This window comes from Vulpes vulpes, chromosome 7 (assembly GCF_048418805.1).
Source record: "Vulpes vulpes isolate BD-2025 chromosome 7, VulVul3, whole genome shotgun sequence".
Taxonomy (NCBI): Eukaryota; Metazoa; Chordata; class Mammalia; order Carnivora; family Canidae; genus Vulpes; species Vulpes vulpes.
In genome coordinates, this window is record NC_132786.1 from 2564386 (window position 1) to 2589579 (window position 25194).

The window sequence follows — 25194 nt, forward strand, 5'->3', positions numbered from 1 at the left end:
TTTCAACCACTGAATGGAACTGGCTGTGGTCCCTCAAACTTCCCTCATAGCACGCTGTGTTCCCCAAGAAACCATACCTCCCATCCCACATGCTCCTTTGCAGTGTGACCTTGTCACTAAACCATCAAGAAGTATATTCTGCTTCTCCCTTCCTGGAATATGGGTTGGATCTCAGATTTTGGCCAAAAACTTGAGGGAAAAGGCATGCAAGTAACTTCTGGGGTGGGGTCTTAGGGATCTCTAGCTTGCATCTTTACTCTTTGGAATGCCTTCTCGAGCCCAGCCATCATGCAGCGAGGACACTCGTGCAACCATGATGTGGCACCAGTGAGGGAGAAGGAAGGTCCCAAGACTCCTTGACAGCTGTGTGTGTGAGGCCACTCTGGATCCCAAGTCACATTAAATTAATACCTCATCAGACACCACATGAAGCAGAAGAGCCATCCAGTCAGGCCACAAAATTACTGCGTGCAAGTTTTGTCTAAACCACAAAATTTTGGGTAGGCTGTTGTAAAGCAACAGAGAGGACTGGAAAATCCCTCTTCTTTCTGCCCTCTCCGCCACCCTACTCCTTTGCCCAGACAATTCTAACTTCTCACCTGGGTCTCAGCTTCTGTGCCACTTCCTCTGATATGCCTCCCCTCGTCTCCTGGACCTGGTGAAGTGCCCTTCCTACTTGTTCCCAAGGGATCCTATATTTCATCTTCCGAATTACCCTGCCACAGGTCCTTCTACTGCTAATTCCTTTTGTTGTCTTCTCCTCTCCATCAGTTAGAACTCAAGCCCTCTAAAGGCAGCAACCATGCCTGTCTTGAACACCACTGGTCTAACAATGGTGTATAAAGGCCTGGCATATGACAAGTGATCGCTACATACTTGACTAATTGGGATCAAATAAAAATAACTAACATTTATTAAACACATACTATGTGGCAGAGCTGTGCTATCTCTGAAACAGGTATTATTTTGCTGAATCGTATGAAGTATGGACCGTTGCTATCCCTATTTTGCACACAGGGAAACAGACTGTACAAGATGTTAAGTAATGTTGCAAAGTCATGCAGTTTGCAAGTCATAAGGGAAAAATGCAAACTCAAGGATACGATAGCAAAGTCTGATCTCAGCTCTAACCCTTATGTATCAATCAGGATAGGCTGGGTTGTGCCACATTAACAAACAGCCCTATGATCGTAGCTTAAAAAACCACGAGTCCGTCCTTCCTTCCTTCCTTCCTTCCTTCCTTCCTTCCTCCTTCCTTTCTTCCTCCTTCCTTCCTTCTTCTTCCTTCCTTCCTTCCTTCCTTCCTTCCTTCCTCCTTCCTTCCTTCCTTCTTCCTTCTTCTTCTTCTTCTTCTTCCTTCCTTCCTTCCTTCCTTCCTTCCTTTCCTTTCCTTTCCTTTCCTTCCTTCCTTCCTTCCTTCCTTCCTTCCTTCCTTCCTTCCTCCCTCCCTCCCTCCCTCCCTCCCTCCCTCTTTCTTGTACTATAGGTTTGTTATGATTTAATGGGGTTCTCTGTTCACTGTGGTCATAGACAGATCCAGGTGATGGAACCACCATGATCTTCAGGTTTACCAATCCTCATGACAAAAGGATAGAAGGACTTTGGAGACTGTTGCACCAGAAATTACATGTTATAGCCCAGACACTGCATATGTCTTTTCTACTCATAGTTTTTTGGCTGGAAATATTCAGTGAGCAGTGTAATGCCTGCCACAGTATACCACCTCATCAGCGAATGGAGATGGAGGTATGTCATTTCCTGCTGTGTGTGAAGGCTTTGCCAAAGTTCCAGAAAGTTTTGGAAAGCCCTAGAATAAGGATGCTTTCTCAAAAGATCATAATATTCACATTTTAGAATATAATGCAAACCACAGAGTGGTTACCAATAGGTCTATCTTCTATCATACTTTAAATAATGGCAGTTTGGAAAATATTAGAATCTGTGACCAGCAAGACTTACAAACCATATTAAATTCAAATGGATAGGGATGCCTGGATGGCTCAGCAGGTTAGCGCCTGCCTTCGGCCCAGGGCGTGATCCCGGAGGCCCTGGAGTAATCAAGCAGTCCCTGCATGGAGCCTGCTTCTCCCTCTGCCTGTGTCTCTGCCTCTCTCTCTCTGTCTCTCATGAATAAATAAATAAAATCTTAAAAAAAATGAATTCAAATGGATAGATGCTCACCTTTAATTTTGTCACCACTAACATTGCGACCACCGACAAATAACAATGGTCAGTAACGCAATCGTTGCCCTGCATCAGAATCCATTTTCCAGACATAGCTTCTCAAATTTACACAGAACAGCTGCTGCCTTATTATTATAAAACAGATTTTATTATGGTTTTATATTACTGTGATTTACAGGACTGGCACAAAGAGTTAATTTGAAGAAATTAATAAGAGAGGGCTCAGAAATAGCTTTCTAAAATTAAAATTAAAATGAATATGCCATCCTGCAAACAGAGGCCGCCTATTACACTAACGCATAGCGACGTTCTTCTCATCCACATCTACACTGCATCCAGAGCACTGAATGGTGTATGTCAAGGAGCCCTGCGTCGAATTATCCTTTCGGTTCTCACATGGAACAGGAGGTACTTCTCCACTGTCATACTGCATTTCTCCTCTTTTTTAAAAACGAAAATTACTCCCATCATAAATCCTACTGTTTCAAGGGTCTTTAGACTTTCTCTAATCTGGTCCCGCTCAGTCCACAACACTCAAAGTACAGAAGAATTTCCAGGGAGCCTTTGTTGGCTACTCTTAATGATGGAGAGTCCACTGCCTCCCAATGGTGGCCGCTCATTTGTTAAATAATGGTAATTGTCAGGAAGTTCTTGCAGGGACTGAAGTCTTACTCTTGCTAGTCTTCTCTGGTCCCGGTGAGTTGACCTCTACAAGTCTCACCTGTTGGGGTAGCAGCTGTCAAAGGCTGGAAATGGGTTCTCTCATGTCCTTGTAATCATGTCTTAGTATCCCCAGGCCTTCTGATTCTTCCTTTGGGGGGGGCCCTTTTGTTCATCTGGCCCTTTCCTCAGAAGATTAATATCTATCTTAAAATGTGCCCAGGAGTAGGCCATGACATCCGCTGGGGTCTGACTGTACTCTTTGCTCTGCCCATGATTCTCTTATTAATGTAGCTCAGTACAGTACAGTATTTATTTAAACATCAATCACCACATAATACTGGCTTATACCAAACTCCCCAGAAAACCAGCCTGAGTCTTTTTCTTGATACCAGGGGGTCTTCCATCTTCTACTTATATCTTTCCTTTCTTCTTTTCTTTTCTTTTCTTTTCTTTTCTTTTCTTTTCTTTTCTTTTCTTTTCTTTCTTTTCTTTTCTTTTGTCTAATGCAAAAGTTAAGTTTATTATATTTCATGTCATTATTTTATCCTATCTTTCTAGGCCATCAAGATGCTTTTGAAGAGGTTTTCTGGTGAAAAACTGATGTTGTCAGGCCCCTTGTCACAGGCCCTGACCCCCTGAACTCAGGAAACTCCTAAAGGTTTCTGCTCAACTGCCAACCTTACTTTTTAGAAACTAGCCAACTGCTGGAACAGAAAAAGAAACATTTGAGGAAGACTTCTCAGATTAATCAGAAAGCGCCAGAAAAAAAAAAACAAAACGCCTCAGCCTCATTATAATGATAAAATCCCCTCCTGAATATTCACCCCTGGCCCTAATAAAAGGAGCCCGCTTTTTGTTGTTGGGGTGGGGAGGGGGCGTCAAGGCTTGGGAAGTGATTTCCCGTGATCTCCTGGTTTGTACAAATAAAGTGGATATCCCTCAGCCATTAGAAACGACAAATACCCACCATTTGCTTCGACGTGGATGGAACTGGAGGGTATTATGCTGAGTGAAATAAGTCAGTCGGAGAAGGACAAACAGTGTATGTTCTCATTCATTTGGGGACTATAAAAAATAGTGAAATGGAATAAAGGGGAAAGGAGAAAAAAATGAGTGGGAAATATCAGAAAGGGATACAGAACATGAGAGACTCCTAACTCTGGGAAATGAACTGGGGGTGGGGGTGGTGGAAGGGGAGGTGGACTGGGGTTGGGGGTGACTGGGTGACGGGCACTGAGGGGGGCACTTGACGGTTTGAGCACTGGGGGTTACTCTATATGTTGGCAAATTGAACACCAATAAAAAATAAATTTATTAAAAAAAAACACAAAGTGATCTTTTAAGGCAAAAAAAAAAAAAGATGCTTTTGAAGTTTTTTGTATTACCCAGCTTGTTAAGTCATCCTCTTATTGGCCATGTGCCATTTGCAAACTCAAAAAACATTCTCTTTGGGGATCCCTGGGTGGCGCAGCGGTTTGGCGCCTGCCTTTGGCCCAGGGCGCGATCCTGGAGACCCGGGATCGAGTCCCACGTCAGGCTCCCGGTGCATGGAGCCTGCTTCTCCCTCTGCCTGTGTCTCTGCCTCTCTCTCTCTCTGTGACTATCATAAAAAACAAAAACAAAAACAAAAACAAAAACAAAAACAAAAACAAACAAAAAAAAAAACATTCTCTTTGTATCTTTATACAAGGCCTTGATAGAAATGTTAAACTAATAAACAGAAGATCCTGCTTCAGGCTTCTACTTATCTTTCTCTCCATTGATTGGTTGATTGATTTATTTATGGATTTTATTTATTTATTTGAGAGAGAGAGAGAGCCAGGGAGAGAGAGCACAGGTGGTGGTGGGGAGCAGCAGAGGGAGAGGGAGAAGCAGGCTCCCCACCAAGCAGGGAGCCCAATGTGGGACTCCAACCCAGGACCGTGGGATCATGACCTGAGCTGATGGCAGATGCTTAACTGACTGAGCCACCAGGCACCCCTCTCTCCCTTGATGTAAAGGGTTTTTGAGATACTATTAAATCTGTTGCTGAAAATCAGATACGTAAAATACATGACATCACTCACTTAGTAAATGATACAAAATGGACATAATGAGGGGTGACGAAATTTCTACTTTGTGAAACTTTGCTGTTAGCGATTCTGACTTCCTTCTAGAAGGACTCAAATGCAGCCGTCCCTTCTAAACTTTTGATGTTGGCTGACAGTGCTCCCTTTTTTATTTCTAAATCATTATGTTTCTTCCATTCCCTTTGGGAAGTTCACACTTGTCCTTGGTTAGGTAATCTTTCTTTCATCCTCTTTCTATGCCCCTTTTCAAGCATCGCTCATCAAAGAGCTCCATGTGAAGTCCTATTATTTATTTATTTATTTATTTATTTATTTATTTATTTATTTATATTATTTATTTAGATCCACCTCCTTTCCCTTCTTTAATGGGATCAGTTTCTGATTAGCAGCTGACCCAACCAAGCAACAACTTGAGGGCGTCGGTCTCTATGGAGTGTCAGCCCTCACTAGAGTACACCAAGTGTCTCTTTGAAGTTCAATCTGTCTTCACAGATATTTATTTAAGTAGCTGGTGAATGCATATTGGCAATTTCTCACCGAAGTATATGTCTTTTTCAAAAGGAAACTTCAAAAATGCTTCTCACCAATCCTGCCCCTACTAAATGGTCAAATATTTAAGGAATATTGGCTTTAGGAAGTGGCCAACGATTAGCCTCCCCAGGGGCCCACCAGTTCGCAAGGTCCTCACTGTGATTCCTTTGATCATATTGACGGAATTTATCTTCAGGATGTCAGCTCCCCTCCCTGCCTCTTCATCATTCTGAAAGATGCAGGTGTTCTCAGGAAGCAACGCGTCGCTCTCGGTGTCACACACCTCTCGGTTCAAATCCCAGCTCTACCAAAGACCAGCGGGCGGACTGGAAGCCAGTGGTTCTCAGCTGGTGAGGACTTTACCCTCCCGGGGACTTCTGGCAATGTCTGGAGACAGGTGTGGCTGTCGCAGTTGGGGGCTGCTACCTGGTAGAGGCTGGGGATGCCGCTAAATGTCCCGCGATGGATGGGACAGTCACGCAACAAGGAATTCTCGGACCAAAAATGGCAAGAGTGCAGCTGCTGGGAAATCCTGCTTCAAGAAAATAATGTGACTTTCTAAACCGTGGTCCCTTCCTCCTCTGTACAATGAGGGTAACAGTGGTCTGGGGCGGCCGTGGGTGGACTGCAGGGAGGACCGCTTCCAGCACATGTCATAATGACTGGCACAACGCCAGCATCGAGAAAAGATCATTTTTTCTCTTTATTTATGTACCAGGTATTGTACTGGGTACTTCCTCAGATGTTATTAGCTTAATACTAAATGAGTAGTTCATTGACTCCACAAATGTTTTTTGAGGACTTTCTATATGCTAGGCACTGATCTGGCAGGTGCTAATTGATTAGTTAAACACAACAACAACAACAACAACAATAACAACAAAAAACCCCCCAAACAACCAAAAAACAACAAAAAACTCCTGCTGGAATCCAGGCCGTGGGGGGTGAGGGTGGGGGGATGGTTCAAGGAATGTGCCCAAGGTTCAAGGCTAATGAGAGGCAAGCCCAAGATTCAAATCAACCCAGCTGCTGCGTCCCCCTCAAATCCTATGTTGAAACCCCCCCCTCCATGTGATGACATTAGGAGGCGGGGGCCTTGCAAGGTGACCGGGTGGCGAGCGGGGAGCCCCCATGAATGAATGACACCGGTCATTCTCGCCCTTGCAAGAAGAGACAGGAGAGAGCTTGCTTCCTCTCCCTCTGCCGCGTGAGGACACACGGAGAAGACGGCGCCCAGAAAGCAGGCAGCGGGGCCTGACCAGACGCCTGACCTGCCCGGCGCCTGGACTCCGTGGCCTGCGGAACCACAGAGAAAAGTCTTTGGCTGAAGCCTCCCGGTCCGTGGCACTCGGTTAGGGCAGCCTGAGCTAAGACGTGCGCTCGCCTGCCTCCAGGGCCTGCCCTCTTCGTGCCCACGGTCACCAGGCACCTGCTTTCTGACGCACCTGGTTGCAAGGTGCATGAGAAGAGCAGGTCGCACCTCCCCGCCAGTTTTATTGACCCTATCGGCGTCGTCACTCCACCGTCTCACTTGTCCCATGGCCTTTTGTTGCTCTCTCCTGCTGCTCCTTCTTCTTAATTCAGCAAATGTTCTTGGGCCCTTGCTCCTTGTTAGGCGTCACCACCTGGGTCTGCGTGGAACCCCGGGCTGGTGCAGACGAGGGTGGTCTCTGGGGGACATCAGTGCCCTGGGACTGGTGACAGCACCCCGCCTTCCTCTCCGGTGGTGACACCACCAGGCCATCTCCACCTCGGGATCAGCGGCTTCCTTACAGGCGTGTATAGGTTCTTCACACAACTCACCACCATACATGCAGGTCGTGTATGGGCACAGCAAAATTTTCCTTTCCTTTGGTGTATGGAAAACTCTTTGGGTTTTCCCAACACCTGAGGTCCTGTTACACGTTTCACTTGGCACAGATTTATTGCCTGGTAAATTCTTTTTTTTTTAAATTAAGAAAAGATTTTATTGGAGTTCAATTTGCCAACATATAGCATAACACTCAGAGCCCATCCCGCCAAGTGGCCCCCTCATTGCCCATCACCCAGTCACCCCCAGCCCCCGCCACTTCCCCTTCCACTACCCCTAGTTCATTTCTCACCTGGTAAATTCTTAGCTATAGAGGACGCTGCCTTTAGGGCGGTATTTGCTCATGGCCCCGACGGTCCATGCTACACTGTATATTGTAATTCTGCTCGGGTGTGAATTGAATCACGATTCCCGAAATACTGAGGAACCAGAGAGCGTTGTTAGTCACAGGGAGGGCACTTAGCAATCCCTCAGCATTTCTGTCAAAACGTGTCTCCGTGACTCTCGTAGAGCAGTCGAGTCCACCGCTGGGGTGTGTTCACGGTGCATGTGACGCTAGGAATACCGTAGCAGCGTGTCTTCCAGAATATCAGGCTATCGCAGTGTAGAGTCTGTTCTGGTGGGACAGCTATGGCCCCGAAAGGAGCACTTAGGATTTCCAATTATTCGTGACTGAGTTGTAGGAATGCGTGTGGCGAGACGTGGGCGCTCACCAATGTCTCAGGACGTAGGATGCCTTCTGAATGCCAAGCTCTTCTCGCTGCTGATTAATGGGGTCCCTTGACTTCCAGCTGCACCCCTTCTGGGCAAGTTCATTTGATCTGCGTAGGTGGTGCACTCTTGTCAAGGCAGACCTGCTGTCAGAACCCCACTTCACCCCTACCAGGTAAGTCACTGTGGGGACCGGCTCTCCCGGCTTGTTTCCTCAACAGCAAGATGAGGATGATAGTCATGGGTCTTGCCTCATTGGATGGTTGCGACATTTAGTTGTCACAGTTTCACGTGGGAAATGATTAGCACAATTGCCTAAAGCAGAGTGGGTGGGCATGGGCTTCCACCCTCCTTCCTTTGCCACCTGTCCACTGAGCTGGTGCCACCCTTCTAGTCTTTTCCTGAGGATGTGGCCTTTTCCCTTCCTTCCTTCCTTCCTCCCTTCCTTTTTTTTTTTTTTTTTTTTTTTAAGATTTTACTTATTTATGCACGAGAGACACACAGAGAGAGGCAGAGACACAGGCAGAGGGAGATGCAGGGAGCCCGATGCGGGACTCGATCCTGGGATCCTGGGATCACGACCTGAGCCAAAGGCAGACACTCAACTGCTGAGCCACCCAGATGCCCCATTGTGGCCTTTCCCCCCTGGGGCCTCATGTGTCGCTCTGCTTGTCTGCTGCCTTGCCTGGCGTGTTCTGGTTCTGAGTTCAGGAATACGTATCCTTCAACTGCTCAACCCCTCAACCTCTGCCGCCAACATCTGCCTATTTTCACTTCTCGGTAATGAAGGGCAGAGATGACAGCCTGGTAGTCAGGAGCACAGACCAAGGGATGCCTGCTGGCGTTCACGTTTTGGCTCCACCAATTACTCTCTGTGCCTCAGTTTCCTCACCTGTGAAATGGAGCTAGTCTTGTACGCTCTTGCCTAATCTTGATGATCTCATAGAATTGCCATGAAGGTTAATTTAATAAGCTCGTGTATCTAAGGTAGGACGGAGCTGGGCTTGCAGTAAGTTCTATATTAGCGTACATTATTGTTATTTTTATTATAGGTTAGGTCTCCTATTCTCCTAATTATCTGCCCCCCGCCCCGAGTGCTTTTTACAATCAACGACATCTTGATCACCACTACCTGCCGGACCCAGACTCACCTCCTCCTTGGCCCGCACGCTACCCACCATCTTCCTGTTTCCATCCTTGGCTCACAATATAAATTCTCATAGTAAACAAACAAGCCAAAAAACCCAAAACACCGTTCTTTCATTGGCTCTACATTAACCACTTAAAAAGATGTAACCAGTCACCTGGGGATTTTAATCTCGACAGTGCTGACCCACAGTAAGCAAAGGGCAAGAGTGACTCTCAGATTCACAATCACACACGGGGGTGGGGGGGTGGTGGTGGGCTTTCTGCCATAATTTTCCAATTCTTGTCGGCCTTCTAATTTGCAAATAATATCAGCCAGCTTTGTCAGAGTGAGAGCAAGACAGAACCACGGTGACGTGCGTAGACGAAGTTAAATACTGTCGGTAGGTGGGGGGCCTTAATGAACAAACGAGCAGATTTTACATAAAGAACTGGGGGGCAGACACTTGGCTTTACTTCTGTCTTAGTTTATATCACGGCCCAGAGGATGCTGGTCCCGGCACCTTCACTCGTGCAGAAGCCACAACCACCCATCACAGCGTTTCAAAGGCCAACTAGTGGCTTCAGAACCTATCCCCTGAGCAATTTACCCCAAAGATGCTCTGATGACAGTTCTCTTCTGCATCCCCGAGGAGAGCAACCCACCTTCTCTTGTACCCACAAGATATCGGTGACTGAGCCCAACGGCAGAAGTCCACCTGGTAACTTAAAAATCCAAGTTCACGTCACCTCGCATGAAGTCCTGTACCGAACATGCTCTTACCATCATACGATTAGGCCCGAAGCTCGGAATTCTTACCTATAACTTTTCCTAGAAAGAGCGACTTGGGAGAATTGAAGAGTGTGTCCGAGGAACTGGGCAGATGGTAACTCACCGAAGGATAATGATCGAGCTGCAGGGAGAGAAACGGGACAGACTTTAGGAGACGGTTGCTAACCTGCACTTGGGACTTGGGATCGGATCTCGCCGGCAGGGTCAGTCACTCCGTGAGCCCCGGTGTGTCCCCACATCTTCCTTCCTCAGTGCTGACCACGGAACGCCAGCCTGGGAGAGCGGGACGCCCATCTCTTCTTTCTCTGGGGTTACCTGAAGTCAGTTTGAGCTTGGAAGTGAAGACCCCTTATGAATTGTGCTTCAGCTTATGCACATTTTCTGTGGGTAATTTATGCCCATTTTCTGCTGGATTAGGATCCTTGCTCATTTTTTTTTTTTTTGGTTTGTTTTTTAAAGATTTTATTTATTCATTCATTGAGAGAGAGAGAGAGAGAGGCAGAGACCTGGGCAGAGGGAGAAGCAGGCTCCATCCTGGGACCCCGGGGTCACACCCTGGGCTGCAGGCGGTGCTAAACCGCTGAGCCCCCCGGGCGGCCCCCTTGCTCATTTTAATAAAGTAAAATCTGCTTCATCCAATCTCCAGTACTGACCCCTGAGATAGAGAATTGCTGCGTCTGTCACAACGGGTTTTCTTTAAGGGCCGCTTAGTGTCCTGTTTTAGTCGCCGTCCCACACCCTCAGCTTGCACACCCACAGTGATGGTCAGTACGTATACTCAAATATGAACACATCTATGAAAATACATATCCAGATGCTGAACTTCAAGTTGGATAAATATATTTTTTTTTTGTTTTAACTTATCAAATGAGGAGGATGCCCCCACAGGGCAGGGACAACAGAGCCTGGAGGGGACAAAGACACCTGTGCTCCAGCTGGGCTTGTTCTTTCCGAGGGGAGGTGAGTTGGCAGTAGAGGGAGGGAGAAACGAAGCAGGTGGAAACACCTTACAGACACGGGCGGAGCAAAGCGCCTTTCTGATTACATTTCTCATGAACAAAGTGCAAAGGCTGGTGTCCCCGAATCAGCAAAGTGCAAAGGCAGGTGTCCCCGAGTCAGCGCCTCTCTTGTCCTCTGTGTCCCGCATGGCTTTTCCTGCCTTCGCTGTCTTTTTATAACTGATACAGTCCTAGCGGTGTTTCTCCCACCGCGGGGAGCTCCTGGAGTTTTCCGTGCCTCTGCGTATCCGCCTGTGAAAAATCGCTTTTGTAGCCTTTTGCTTTTCTGAGGCGAGCCTCTTACCTGCTCAGGTGAGCGGAAACACTGTGTCACTGCCCAGCACAGGCGTTTGGGTGGGGATTGCCTGCTGGAGGCAGCAGCACACACTCCAGACTCGGGCCCCCCACTCCTGGGTCCTTGCTAGTAACCGCCAGGTGGGCAAAGCTGCAGGGAAGCGGGGCTGCAGTGGGCGGGCGGAGAGGGGAGCTGGGAACAGGGCTGGGAAGGGGGCCAGTCTCACTGGCCGCGCGGGGAGCTGGGGAGGATCATTAATCATTGGTGACCACCTACACCTGACTCCTGAAACCACTTACTAGAAGCCCACAGATTATTGAAAGCCACGGTTCAGAGTCAAGGACTCCTCGCATCTCGGGGATTTGGGGAGTTCTGTTAAATTCTGGTGGGTGGGTGCTGGCGCAGCACAGAGATCCGAAGAGCCGTGAGAGCAAACGGTGGCCTGCTCGACTGGCATTCTCAGAAGTTTTCTATGATTTTAAGTGCATCACCAACAAAACACCTCTTGGGGCCAGAGAAGCTTAGATATTTTAATTAATTAATTAATTAATTAATTAATTTTCTTTTAACTTTTTTGCATATTTTTAAAAATTGGAGTTCAATTTGCCAGCATGTAGCATAACACCCAGTGCTCATCCTATCCACTGCCCCCCCTCAGTGCCCATCACCCAGTCAACCCCACCTCCCACCCACCTCCCTTCCACCACCCCTAGTTCGTTTCCCAGAGTTAGGAGTCTCCCATGTTCTGTCTCCCTTTCTGATATTTCCCACTCATTTTCTCTCCTTTCCCCTTTATTCCCTTTCACTATTTTTATATTCCCCAAATGAATGAGACCATATAATGTTTTAAATCTCAGAGAAACTTGCTCCTCTGGCTGTTAGCTAGCTGCTTCCGCGCCATCTGGTGGCTTATATGGGTCAGTGCTGCTGTCCCTCCCTTTCTTTGGTCCAAAAGTTTTTTGGGGTCAAAAAAGATAACCGTGGAAGGCCTTCATCACAGGTTACCCTGCCTGCTTCACAGCGATGATCTTCCCATAAATACTTCTTACACCTACATCTGTCTTGCTAAAGAGCTTAAAAGTGAACACAAACAGATGTTCATTATAGAGAAAATAATAGTACAGATTTGCAGGGAAAAACTCCCCCCCCAGTAATAATCCCCCCCCAGTGATAATTATTCTTTTTATCAAGTCAATTTCTTAAAGTATAATGTAAATTCCTTTGATTTTTTTTTACGACAATTGAATGGAACCCAACTATATATTATTTTCCATTTACTTTTCATTCCTTAAAGGGGTGTTATTAAATCTGTCATTCAATAAACGTACCGCTAAATCATCATTTGTCATGAATGACTGTGTTCCATTTTATGAATATATTGTACGTAATCTTACAAACTATCAAACTTCAAATTCCAATGCTTAGGGCAGCCCGGGTGGCTCGGCGGTTTAGCGCCGCCTGCAGCCCAGGGTATGATCCTGGAGACCCGGGATCGAGTCCCACGTCGGGCTCCCTGCATGGAGCCTGTGTCTCCCTCTGCCTCTCTCTCTCTGTGTGTCTCATGAATAAATAAATAAAATCTTTAAAAAAAGAAAAAACAAATTCCAATGCTTAGACTTTTAGATTTTTTTGTGTGTGTGTCTTCTGAGCTAGGACAGTGCCAAGCCCATAGTAGGTCCTCAGTAAAAATGTGTTGACATATGTTGGTGTAGAGCAGTGCACGCAGAGTGGAATCGGTCCTCAGGTGTGGCCTGACCCACCCAGTGGGATTACCGTCCTTTCCTTGAACTGTTTTTATGGATCCCGACCGGACAGACTTGGCTTTTTGGCATCCATTTGATATTATTTGCACTGAGCTCACACTAAAATAGAATTCCTACTTTGTCTCCATGGGTTACTTTCCGCTGTTCCCAGTCCTATATACACGCGGTTGAGAACCCGAACTAAAAGCTGAACTTGACATTAGGTCTGTTTTCTTTTGTTCTGGAGCAAAGGGTTTTGAATCTTGATTCTATCATTTAGAATATCAGTGACCCTGCCTGGTTTTGGTTTATCAGTAAGTGTCATGAACACTCCTGAGTCTCAATTCATGAGGGAAGGGAGGTCTATCCGAGACACAGGCCCGGAGTGTGATCCCTCCGTGACCGTGCAGGCTGGTGACAAGCCCTCCAGACGTGAAATAAGAGGCCCGCGCACTTCCCCCGTGGCCTTCTGTCCCCCCTGCACACCCACATGCACACCTCCAGCGACCATGCACCTGCTCCCCACCTGCACTCCGGAGGTGGCCTCTTGCTCGGCCAGCAACCAGCCCGGCTCCAGGCTGGCCAAACCTCTGCTCTCTGGAGGGCGGAACCACCACGCCTCTCCAGCAACATACGAAGCCCTCCACGTTTGTCCTTCCGGGGGTATCCTCCCTCAGCTCGGGGGTGCCTCTACGAAATTCTACTGGAGTTTCCCCCTATCATAGAGTTTGCCTTTATTGTAGTTAATTCCTAGATCAAACACCCCATGTTTAACCTCCTATGAGGTTTCTATCTCCTGATTGGACCCAGACCGCTCTTCTAGGAAAGGAGAAAGCAGGTATTGAGCAGCTACTGCATGCAAGGCTTGCTAGGCTTTTCACACCTTATTGACTGGGTATCGGATACGTGTTCCCTTCTCCGGTGATACAAAAAGTGTCCAAAGTCAGAAAGAGAGTGAGTGATGGAAGTGACCTTCTCACCCAGCCTCATCCGGCTACGGAGACCGACTGGTAAGCTGCAAGCCCACCGGCCTCCAGAGCTGGCCCAGCCCTCTCGACTAGGGAAGTCAGACGCTGGGCAGCATTTTATTTTATTTTATTTTATTTTATTTATTTATTTATTTATTTATTTATTTATTTATTTATTTATCTATTTAGCAGCATTTTAAATAGCTGCGTTTGAAGGAGAAAATGCAGTCAATCAGGCAAGGCAAGAAAAGCGCAACCTGCAAAAGCCTAAGGACACTTGTTCCCTGGCCCCAGCCCCCCCCCCAAAAGTCCTATCATTTCACTTGCCTTGCCAGGGCGCCTCCTCTTTTCAAATGAGCCCTGGTGCATTTGCCACAGTGAAGTGTCATGATTTCAAGGTAATTTCTTTGGGGTCCAAGTGAGCCATTTTGCTGCACAGGTAGCTGGTGGTCATTTCACCGGCAGTTAAGAGGCAGTAAGAGGTTGTGTAATGGAGGCCCATTCAAATTAAAGACTGCGACTCTGTGCGCCCGAGGACGACCTTAAGGGACAACTAATTGGTTCAACATCTATCAGGATACTGACTGGGGCTGGGGCTCTGGGGCTCGTGTCCTACACGCTGAGTTGAGAGCTTTAATGTTGGTTCAGGCATTATTTTACTATTGTGGTTCATTTCCATTTTAAAGTCACAGTTGGCCTTGGCAGAGCTTGAAGGATTTCATCAGCTTTGCTGATGTTTGGGAAGGTGAGACGGAGCAAGCAGGGAAGGATCAGAGAAGAAAGACCTCAGTGTGCGTTTGGTCCCTCCGCTGGCCCCATCCCAGGTGAAGGCACAAAATGCTGCCCTGAGGGCACGTCCTGGGATGTCTGGCCTCTTCATCCTTAGTTTGAGGTAATACGTGGAATTAGCTCAGACACACTGAGTATTTTTTTTTTTTTTAGATTTTATTTATTTATTCATGAGAGATGCACAGAGAGAGAGAGGCAGAGACACAGGCAGAGGGAGAAGCAGGCTCCCTGTGGGGAGCCCGGTGTGGGACTCGATCCCGGGACCTGGGGTCATGAGCCGAAGGCAGATGCTCAACCACTGAACCACCCAGGCGTCCCAGGGGCTACCATCCTTATGGTTGTTTTTATTCCCAGTTGGAACTGAAGACTGGCCATGAGGAAGGGCCCCTCCAAACAGGCATCAGGATGGGGACAAGGATCAGCTCATCTCATCCCTGATCCCTCTCCGCCTCCCCACCTGAAACTCCTGTGGGAAAGCGTCCCAAGAGCAGGGACCGCTTCATAACCCTTCCTGTCCATCTTAACCTCCTTCTGCTGGGGCCCCCGGAAGGGTCCTGATCACCACCAAGGAAGGGAAAGAGCAGGACTCAAGCCCAGCACCAAGGCTTCATTGGCTTGAATGTTTGCTGCCTCCTTCTGACTCCAAGTCACTTTGTGCTCATTAACGGAGGGGACACTGAGTAAACGTGGATGACAGCAGGAGACAAAAAAAAGTAGAGTTTTTGTGGGTCTGCCACCAGCTACAGGGCTGCAGCCTGTCCTCTGGTTCGATGGTGGCCCTGTGGGGCCAAGGGCCACCCACCCTCCCTCCCAGAGAGCTAGCACCTGCCTGCTGTGGCTCAGGCCTGAGAGCCCCGGGGCTGCGGGCTGCCGGGGGGAGGAACGCACCCCACCTTTGGACGTGTGGCTGTTGCTCTCCTGCAGCATTATCTGGTAAACCTCTTGGCCCTTTTATGACCCATAGGAAGTGGGCCTGAGTCATCTTAGGTGCTCAACATTTATTAAATGAGTCATCACTGGCTGAGCACACTGACAGGTCTGGGTGTGTGTGTGTGTGTGTGTGTGTGTGTGTGTGTGTGTGTGTCTGTGTTCAAGGCACGGGAACCCAGCTCATACTTCCATGAGAACTCGGTTCTTTGAGGAAAGTGCTATGGATGACCCAGGGATGGGACCCCCCACAGAACTTCCTGGCCATCAGGTTTGGGTGAGTAGGCCTGGCCACATCCTTGAAGATGGTGTGGAAACAGACGGGCTGAGGACTCATCTGTGACTCTGAATCTTTACACTTTGGGCCACTCCCCGCTGCTCCCAGAGCCTCTGGGACTGGACATTGGGCCATTGCTCAGTGTAGCCCGTTCTGGGGACCACATGGTTGAGAACCACAAGCGTGTCACTGTGGGGGCCAGCGTGCCACCCTCTCCCCAGCCCATGCTGTCAGCCTGTGTGACATCCCTCCAATTCCAAGAGCAACCAGGGATGCAGGTGGCAGGTGGCCCTCTGGGATGCTGATCCAGTCAGAGGCCACACTGCCTTCTACCTTAGTTTGATTTTACCCTAAATGGCACACAAGCCCCATTTACAGAGATACTTAAAGAAAAGAAACACTCTCCTCTGTAACAGAACATGAGCAACAGGCAAGCTTTCAGGGCTGGGTTAGTGATGACCATCTGCAATGGAGGTGCCTGGGTGTGCGACGTGACCCCCGTGAACTGGGAGTTAACCGAATAACTCGGTTGCCTGCATTTACACAAGCCAGGGAGCCTTTGCCTCTTCTGGACAGGATCGGGGGAGAAGGTGGCATGTTCCTAGAGCGAGCAGAGCGAAGAGCAGAGCGTTCTCTCCTCCCAGTTGCCTCTCTGCTCTGACCCTACTCGCCCTCTGTCAATCCTTTGGGCCTACCACGTCATCTTACCCACGCTCCATTCAGGGCTTTGTATGTGCCGTGTCCTCCCTCAGCAAGCTCTTCCGCTGTCCTTTCAACAAATACAATGAATGATTTCTTATTCTGGGAATTAGTACCTGACCACTCACTTTTCACTAGCTCGCCGCCTCAGCACAGGGCCCTGATAAGCTAGGCTCAACCACCATCTCCTTGGCTCTGGGATCCTTCTGCTCCACGAGGACTTTGCCTCCACAGCTAGGAAAGACTCAGTTGAATCCACTGGCCCCAAGCCTTTCTAGAATGGAAAACACCCTGCAAATGGGAGCTAGAGGCTCTCTCCAGACATGAGCCCTTGGCCGTGGGAACACAAAGAGGAGAATACTCATTTTCTCTCGTTACTTCTCCACTGCCTCCAACACCTGGTTTGCTGTGGTCTTGTTTCTCTTCTTTGGAGGTTGGGAAGGTGGGAGTCTTGCTCTCCTGTGAGGGTCTCTAGGGGACTCCTCCAGCGTTCCAGGGTGAGAGAGGAGGGGTGGTCTGCAGGAGTGAGACCAGGGCTGGGAGTCGGGTCCTGGCTCCACTCAACCGCTGCTTGACACTCAACACAGTACAAAGACTCCTTAGACTTCAGTTGCCTCATTCATGAAACAAGGGGGTTGGCCCAAGATTCCTTTGAAACCATCTCACTACTCTGGGCCTAAAAAGTCCCAGAAACACAGGGGCTTCGAGCAGAACCTTCTGCTAAAACTGGGCTCCCAGGCATCGCTCTGAGGCATCCTTCAGCCCATTATTCATGGCAGCTGATCCTGGTGAGGGCAGAGGGCTGGGAAGAGGGCCACCCGCCCTATAAAGCTGGGGCAGGGTTTGCTCACATTCAATTCCTAGACACACACGTCACAACCAGGGCTGTCCCTCTGCATGTGCATGTAGGGTTCTCAGCAAATCTGGCTCCTAACATTCAGCCTGAAGGAAATGCTTATATAAAGGCCAGGTCAAGGATCTTTTTTAAGCAGCAAGGCACCCCGAGACAGCTAGTTTATCTCTGCCACCTCCCACCCTCATCTTGGTGTGGAGGGTCCCAAGGAGAGTTAGTGGTTTTGCCCAAGTTCAAGACTGGAAGTGGCATCAGCCTTGAACCAGTATTAATAAACTCACAAGGAAGGTTCTTTTCCAGAAACACTTAAGGCTTAAGTAAGAGAGGATTTAAGACAGATCTTTCCTTGCTGTATGCATGTGTGAGTTATTTCTCAGAGACGTCAGGAGGTTTCACTGATGGCTTGATGAGCAATTTTAAAATGAAGGGCATTATAAGTCCTTTCTGCTGTTGTCCTTATGCCACTGTTACTATGGTAATGTAATTAGTACAGTAGATCTGCTCATAAGGTCCAGCACAGCCAGAATTTTGTGGTATTGATGCAATTAAAAGAATTAGTGAATCCGTTAGGTGATTTATGTTTTATATCGAAAAATTCTTCAATGTTGTAAAAAGGAAAAAAAATAGCTTTCAAATGTTGATCTGCTTCCCCTAACCTAACACTCCACCTACTGGAAAAACACTGAATACTACTTAAAGATAAATTGTTAAAAAAAAAAAAAGGAAAATTGACTTTGCATCAATAGATCTGTATAGTTTTTATAAATCTCAATGAATGAGAGGAGTAGTTCTCCTTTCACAGCTGATATGGCATTTCTTAACAGCATTAACTTTTAAAAAAGATTTATTTATCTATTTATTAGAGAGAGAGAGAGAACATGCACAGCAGTGGGGAAAGGCAGAAGCAGAGGGAGAACTAGACTCCTCTCATGAGCAGGGAGCTGGATGCCAGGATCGTGACATGAGCTGAAGGCAGACGCTTAACCTACTGAGCCACCCAGATGCCCCAACAGCATTAATTTTAAAGACTTTTTAGCAGAAAATACTCAAACACTATGCTGTTTTCTCAAAGAATCTGGTCAGAAAATACCTAGGACTTTCAGGTTTTGCACGTGAGAATTCAAAAGATAAAGGTAAGGCTTAAAAACCCGTATCTGAATTAATGTCTAGTAATTACGCCTCCGAGTTTGAGTTCCCTCTTAGAGATCTAGTATGAACATGGCTCGTGATTTTTTTTTTATTTTTTTATTTTTAAAATTTTTTTATGGCTCGTGATTTTTATGCACTTCCGTATTTAAAGTCACTTAGGAACCATTCAAATGAATCATGACACATAGTAGGTGGTTTAGATAATAATTTATATCATTAGCATCAAGGAAATAATTTCATGCAGCATATTTTCCTGAATAGCTCAAGGCAAAACACATTATGGGAGACTATAAAACGACTTTCCAGGAGTAAGGAAAAGCAAATAAATGGGTGTAAAAGGGGGAAGGAAACAAATAAGGGGAGAAAAAAAACAAAATTAGGAACAGTTTTGAAAATAGGTATTAACATGTTGCTGCAAGTATATAATGTAATGGCAAAATTTTTTTATTAATTAAGTGAAAAGAATAATGAAACAAGAATGAGAACAATTATGAGAAACGATGTAGATGTGACCAATATGATTAGCCCCATAATCTTGATCTGTCAAGCACGTGTTTTCAGGGGTTGTTTAAATTTGGTTCCTGGTGAATTTTGGGCAAATTGTGTGTGTGTGTGGGGAGTGTTAATGAGGCCATCAATAGGAATGATGTAAGTAGGAAACATTTGTCTAGTGAATTTATGAACAGGGAAATTGTTGTAGTCTGGTGTGGCTGATGTTATCCATGTCACGTTGGTTATTTGCTGAGGTTGGACTGGTCGGTGTGGAAGTGGGTGGCCTCTTTGACTGTCAAGTTCTCAACATGGTGCCCTCACTGCCACTGGTCCAGACACAGGACTTTAATTGAAGATGAGCACCTCATGGAAGGATGCAATTGATCAGATCTTCAGAAGTGAGCACGCTGGCTGCAGCAGCCAGAGGCATCTATCATTGTGCACTCGTAAGAAGGTTACCCCTGTCTGGCAGTACACCTGGCCTGTAGGCATCCAGGGCACAGGTGAATGATTATCACAGGGTGACCTGACATGGTGGGAAGACAGAGACCCTGGCATAAGACTCAAGTTGTCCCCTGACCATATCTCCTTCTAGCAGTCTTTCAGGAAATGACTGGACTACTACTACCTAATCTTATGCAAGGACTTTCATGAGATTTTATTGCCCAGCCACCGTGTGAACTGGGCTGAGAGCTAAGCTGAAGATGTGCATAAAGAGATGTGCCCAGCTGGGTTCAAGGTGCTTCTACTCTTGTTTTGGAAATAAGACTGATAAAACAGTTAGGAATAATAGTATAAAGCAATATATGAAAAATGAATATAATCTATTTCTCTAAATTTTAAAATGTAAAATAACCACCATCATGGTTAAATACAGAACTTTGCAGAGTGGAGACATTTAAAAGGAGGAATGCACACATCTCTAGGGGTCCTGAGGTGACCAGCCTTATCGGTTCTTGGGGTGCATTTGGGAAAGAAATGTAAATGACAAGGAAAGTAGTAAAGGGATGCTAGATTGTCCAGGGATTTGAATACCAAGGAGCAAAGTCTTGATTTGAGCCAAGCATGGCTGGGGTTATTTATTTTTATTCTGATGTTATATCTCCCCTTATTGTTGTTATTTGTAACCACAATTTCTCTATTGGGAGGGAAATTTCAAGGTTTTATGTCTGCTGATCACCTGACTGGTCTGGGCCCAGGAGTTTGGACCCTGTTTTGGGAAGTTTGGACCCTGTCCTGGGAACAGTCTGTATTTCTCTCTCTTTCCTTTTTCTTTCTTTCTTTCTTTCTTTCTTTCTTTCTTTCTTTCTTTCTTTCTTTCTTTCTTTTTCTTCTTTCTTTCTTTCTTTCTTTCTTTCTTTCTTTCTTTCTGATTTTATTAATTTTAGAAAGAAGACATGGGCAGGGAGAGCATCAGAGGGAGAGGGAGAGAAAGAGGGAAAGGCAGATAATCTCCAGCAGACTGTGCTGAGTGCAGAGCCCAATGCAGGGCTCGATCCCATGACCCTGAGATCATGACCTGAGCTGAAACCAAGTCAGATGCTTAACCAACTGAGCCACCCAGGCTCCCCAAGAGTCTACTTCTTTTTGCTCATAATGGTGGGGAGACCTGTAGACAGGTTAAGGAAGAAGGTGGAGAGCCAGGGGTGGGAAGGAATCAGAGAGAAAAGAGCCCAGCACTGCGTGGAGTGAAAATTGTGAGAAAGCTATACAGAGGGATGATGAGTAAAGGGCCTGCTGAGGACACTGATACGTCATGTGTGGCCCTCAGCAGTTTGTTGCTCAAGACTTCACTCAAGATGAATTCTCCCAGGAGCCACCATTCTTCTTCTTCCCCCAAGTGGCCTGAGATGATCTCTGAAAATGGTTCGCTACTTGCTGGACCCAGGAAACCCTACAAAATCATGCAAATCGAGAGGTTGAGATCTTCATGTTCACTTTAAGAACACACGTGAAGCTCTCCAGGCCATCAAGGGTATGCATATCCAAAAAGCCACCAAGTATCTGAAAGATGTCATTTTGCAGAAGCAGTGTGTGCCATTCCATCGCTACAATGGTGGAGTTGGTAGGTGTGCGCAGGCCAAACAGGGGGGCTGGACACAGGGTCGGTGGCCCAAGAAGAGTGCTGAATTTTTACTGCACATGCTTAAAAATGCAGAGAGTAATGCTGAACTTAAGGGTTTTGATGTAGATTCTCTGGTCATTGAACACATCCAGGTGAAAAAAGCCCCCAAGATGTGACATAGAACTTATAGGGCTCATGGCCGGATTAACCGTACATGAGCTCTCCCTGCCACATCGAGATGATTCTTACTGAAAAAGAGCAGATCGTTCCTTAACCAGAAGAGGAGGTTGCACAGAAGAGAAAGATATCCCAGAAGAAACTGAAAAAACAAAAACTTATGGCCCGGGAGTAAATTCTGCATAGAATAAATGCAAATAAAAAAAGGACTTCATTCAATACTCTCTGTCCTTCCCCACTGACCTGGAGATGTCTAATAAGGGCTGCTGCTCAGTGAATGCCCTGAGGGGCTGTATGTGTTTGCACGTGACAGAAGCTGTGGGCTGCATTTTGGTGGGTGTGTTGTGGCTCAGAGAGAGCATCCACAGAAGAAAGAGCCCAGAGACAGAGAAGACCCCTGGAAATCCTGGGGGGACACTGGGGTTCCATCAGGGAGGGAGGGTTGGTTCCGTCAGGGAACTGTGAATCAAGGTGATCTGATCGAGGGCTGGAGATGGAGTTTGACCTGGTGGCCAACAAATGTATCAATCACTCCTACATAATAAAACCAGAAAAATCCTCTGGACACGGAAGCCCAGGATGCAATTCGCTGTCTGTAGTACTCGCGTAGTCACATCGATATGCCAGGAGAGTGATGTGTCTTGAGGACAAGGAACTTTGGGACTCTCAAATCTCACCCTCGCGTCCCTCACTTTGGATGGTCCTGAGTCACATCCTTTGTAACAAAACTGTAATCGTAAGTATAGCGCTCTCCTGAGTTCCATGAGTCACCCTGCCAAACTGTTGAAATTAGCGAATTTGTAGCCAGCTGGTGAGAAATGAGGGAGGCCAGTGCTGAAGGAGGCTCAGCAGCTCTGAGGGGTGAAAGCAGTCAGGATATGGATGTTTTGGAGGAAGAACCACTCTGACTTTCTGACAGATTGTTATGTAGGAGCGAGAGAGCGCTATTCCAGCAATATTCCCAGGTTTTTGGCCTGAGCAGCTGGAAGGATGAAGTAGCCATTAAGTGACACTCCAAAGGCTACAGATGATGTGGCCTGTGGGCGGAGGAAGGGGCTAGGGGTGATATTTGGAAATATTGAGTTTGTATGATGTTTATTAGACATCCAGTAGTGGGTTAGATGCCCAGCAGTCAGCGTGGCCTGAGTCTGGAATTCTGGGACAGGTTTGGGTTGAGATAATAATTTGGGATGAAATCACCAAGAGAGTGAATAAAAATAGGATGGAGGAAAGTCTGAGCCCAGAAGTACACCAACTGAGGGAGTGTAGGAAGCAGAGGAGCAAGCAGAGGAGACTGAGTGGAAGGGCCGGCAACGCGGAGGAAATATGAATAAGGCAGTGTCCCAACTGCAGGGATCCCTTGTGTCAGATATTGCCCTGAAGCAGAGCTATGTGGGAACTGAAAATTAGATTTAGTAGTGGGGAGGTCACCAATGATCTTGATGCAGTGGTTTTCGGAAGTGGGCAAAAGCATGACTGAGAATCGGTAAAGGAGAAAATGAAGAAGAAAATATTCATGGTACATGCATCTGGCCATGGACTGTAAAAAACCTCTTATCACTCAGTAATCAAAAGGCAAGTGTTTCAATAAAAAAGGGGGGCAAGATATTTGAACAGGCACTTCACGAAAGATTTGCCAATGGTCAATAAGCACGTGAGAGCTCAACGTCGCTAGTCAGAGAGGAAATGGTAATGAAAACCAAGATGCGGTAACACTGTACATCCACTTTAGGGGCTGTAATGAAAAAGGTTAGGTTTTCAAGTGCTGGTGGGTATGTGGGGCAGCTGGAGTTCTCTGGCTTTGGTGGAGGTAACAGAAAACCGAAAATAAGTTAAGCATATGCTAACCGCATAGCCCATCAATTCTACCCCTAGATATTTACTCAGGAGAAATGAAGAAAGTATATCCTATGCGCGTGTATGTGTGTGTGTGTGTGTGTGTATGCAAATGTTCATAACAGGTTTGTTCCAAATATACCTAAACTGGAAATGACTCACCATTTTTCATCAAAAAGTGGATGCATAAACACACGGTGGTATATTCATAAATGTAATACTTCCCGGCAATGAAAATGCAACCACAGATACAAGAAGAAGAATGGATCTCAGAACCATTATGTGGAGTGAAAGGAGCCAGACATAAAAGATGATATAGTCTATGATTCCATTTGTATAAAATTATGAAACAGGTAAAATTGAAGGTGGGGTTTCAGAGTTATTTATTTATTTATTTATTTGAGATTTATTTATTTATTTATTTATTTAAGAGAGAGAGAGAGAGAGAGAGAGAGTAAGAGAGAGCCAGTGGGGGAAGGGGCAGAGGGAGAGACTCTCAGGCAGACTCCCTGCTGAGTGCAGAGCCCATTGGAGGGCTGGATCTTATGACCCATGAGATCATGACCAGAGCCTAAATCAAGAGTCAGACGCTCAACTCCTGGAGCCACCCAGGTGCCACTGAATATATGGTTTTACAGACATGGGAATAGAAATTTGAGGAGTAGTTCCTGGGGGCAGTTGTTGGAGGGGATTGCCAAGAAAGAGGTTGAGGGAAACATCTGGGGTGTTGGAAATGTCCTCTATGTTGACTGTGGTGTTGGTTACGTGGGTGTACACATCTATCAAAACTCCTCAATCGGCCAGTGTGCACATTGCATTGCATGGAATTGACAGTTCAGTAAAAGTGACTGGAACAAAGAGAGAGAGAGAAAGAGAGAGAGAGAGAGAATGGGAGAAGCTGGCCTGAAGCAGTGAGCATAGACAGCTATCTCTAAGGGGTTTTTTTTTGCCAAGAAATACAAAGAAATGGGGAGAGTGGGGTCAAGAGAGAACTTTGTTTAAAGGGAGAGAAATGCTGATGGGAACGAGCCAGTGGAGAAGGAAGACGGAAGTATCCGGACAATGCCCCTAGGAGGCAAGGTGGCTTTAGTGGAAACATGGGGGCACTGGCTTTCAACGGAACGCTCAGGCAAAATTAATTTTCCTCTGCATTCTTTTCTGAACATGCTACAATAAATACTCTTAATCTTATAATCAGAAGAACAGAATAAGTGGTTTTCAAATCAAGAGGAATGCAATGCTTCCCATATCCGGTGATGTCAGGCGGGGACTGGTGGAGATTCCAGGTTGGGTCACAGGTTGGGCTCAATATCCCATGAGGACCCCTTTGATTCTAAAACCATCCTGAGCAAACCTTAGTGCTCAAGTTTGCAATTTACATTGTAGTATCTCAGGAAGAACCTGAAGAGGATTGGGACAATTATTTTTGTTCTCGGGTCTAGGGAAGGGGGTATGGAAGAGGAGGATCACACTCAGACATGGGGAACCTGGATCACCAGGAAGTTTGGGTCTACCCCAAGTCCATGGCGTCCGTCGCGAACATTCAATTTAATACACGTTACCGTGCGCAAGATACCATGCTCCGTGCTGTCGGAAAGAGAAGATCTTGATTCCCTTCAAGGCTAAGACTCCCTTCCAGTCGAGCTAATTCTGTGTTGGTTACTTTTAAAGAAATGAAATGGTGTTTTCTATCATTGTCATTCTCCTGACCCGGGGAGCTAATGGTTTTCCTAAGTAAATGGCATTCATCCAGCCATGGGTCTTTGCCAGGTGATGTTTTAAAATACTGAGTGAAAATTTAAATGCTATATGTTTAATCAGACTAAAGTGAAGGGTTTTACGGTTCTAAACCTACATAATGAAATAGCGTTTTCTTCTTTATTGGCTGGTCGTCTAGGTTTATAGGTTTGCTCAAATTGTGGCTACGGGATGGTTCTCAAATGTGGGGTGTTTAAGGAAAGCAACCTCAGGTGATTTTACTTTATTGATCTCTTTAATGCACTGGCTTTGGTATTTAAATGAATTTGAGTTTGTTTCTTTA

At 46.5% G+C, this 25194-nt stretch overlaps 1 protein-coding gene across 1 annotated transcript in view; it reads right to left on the reverse strand.

Moving 5' to 3' along the window:
- CNTNAP2 (contactin associated protein 2) overlaps positions 1 to 25194 on the reverse strand; it is a 1945511-nt gene that overhangs the window by 119094 nt on the left and 1801223 nt on the right. The window contains exon 21 of the mRNA XM_072762802.1: positions 9914 to 10007. Within this exon, the coding sequence (XP_072618903.1) occupies positions 9914 to 10007 (94 nt within the window). The remainder of the gene's footprint in view (positions 1 to 9913; positions 10008 to 25194) is intronic.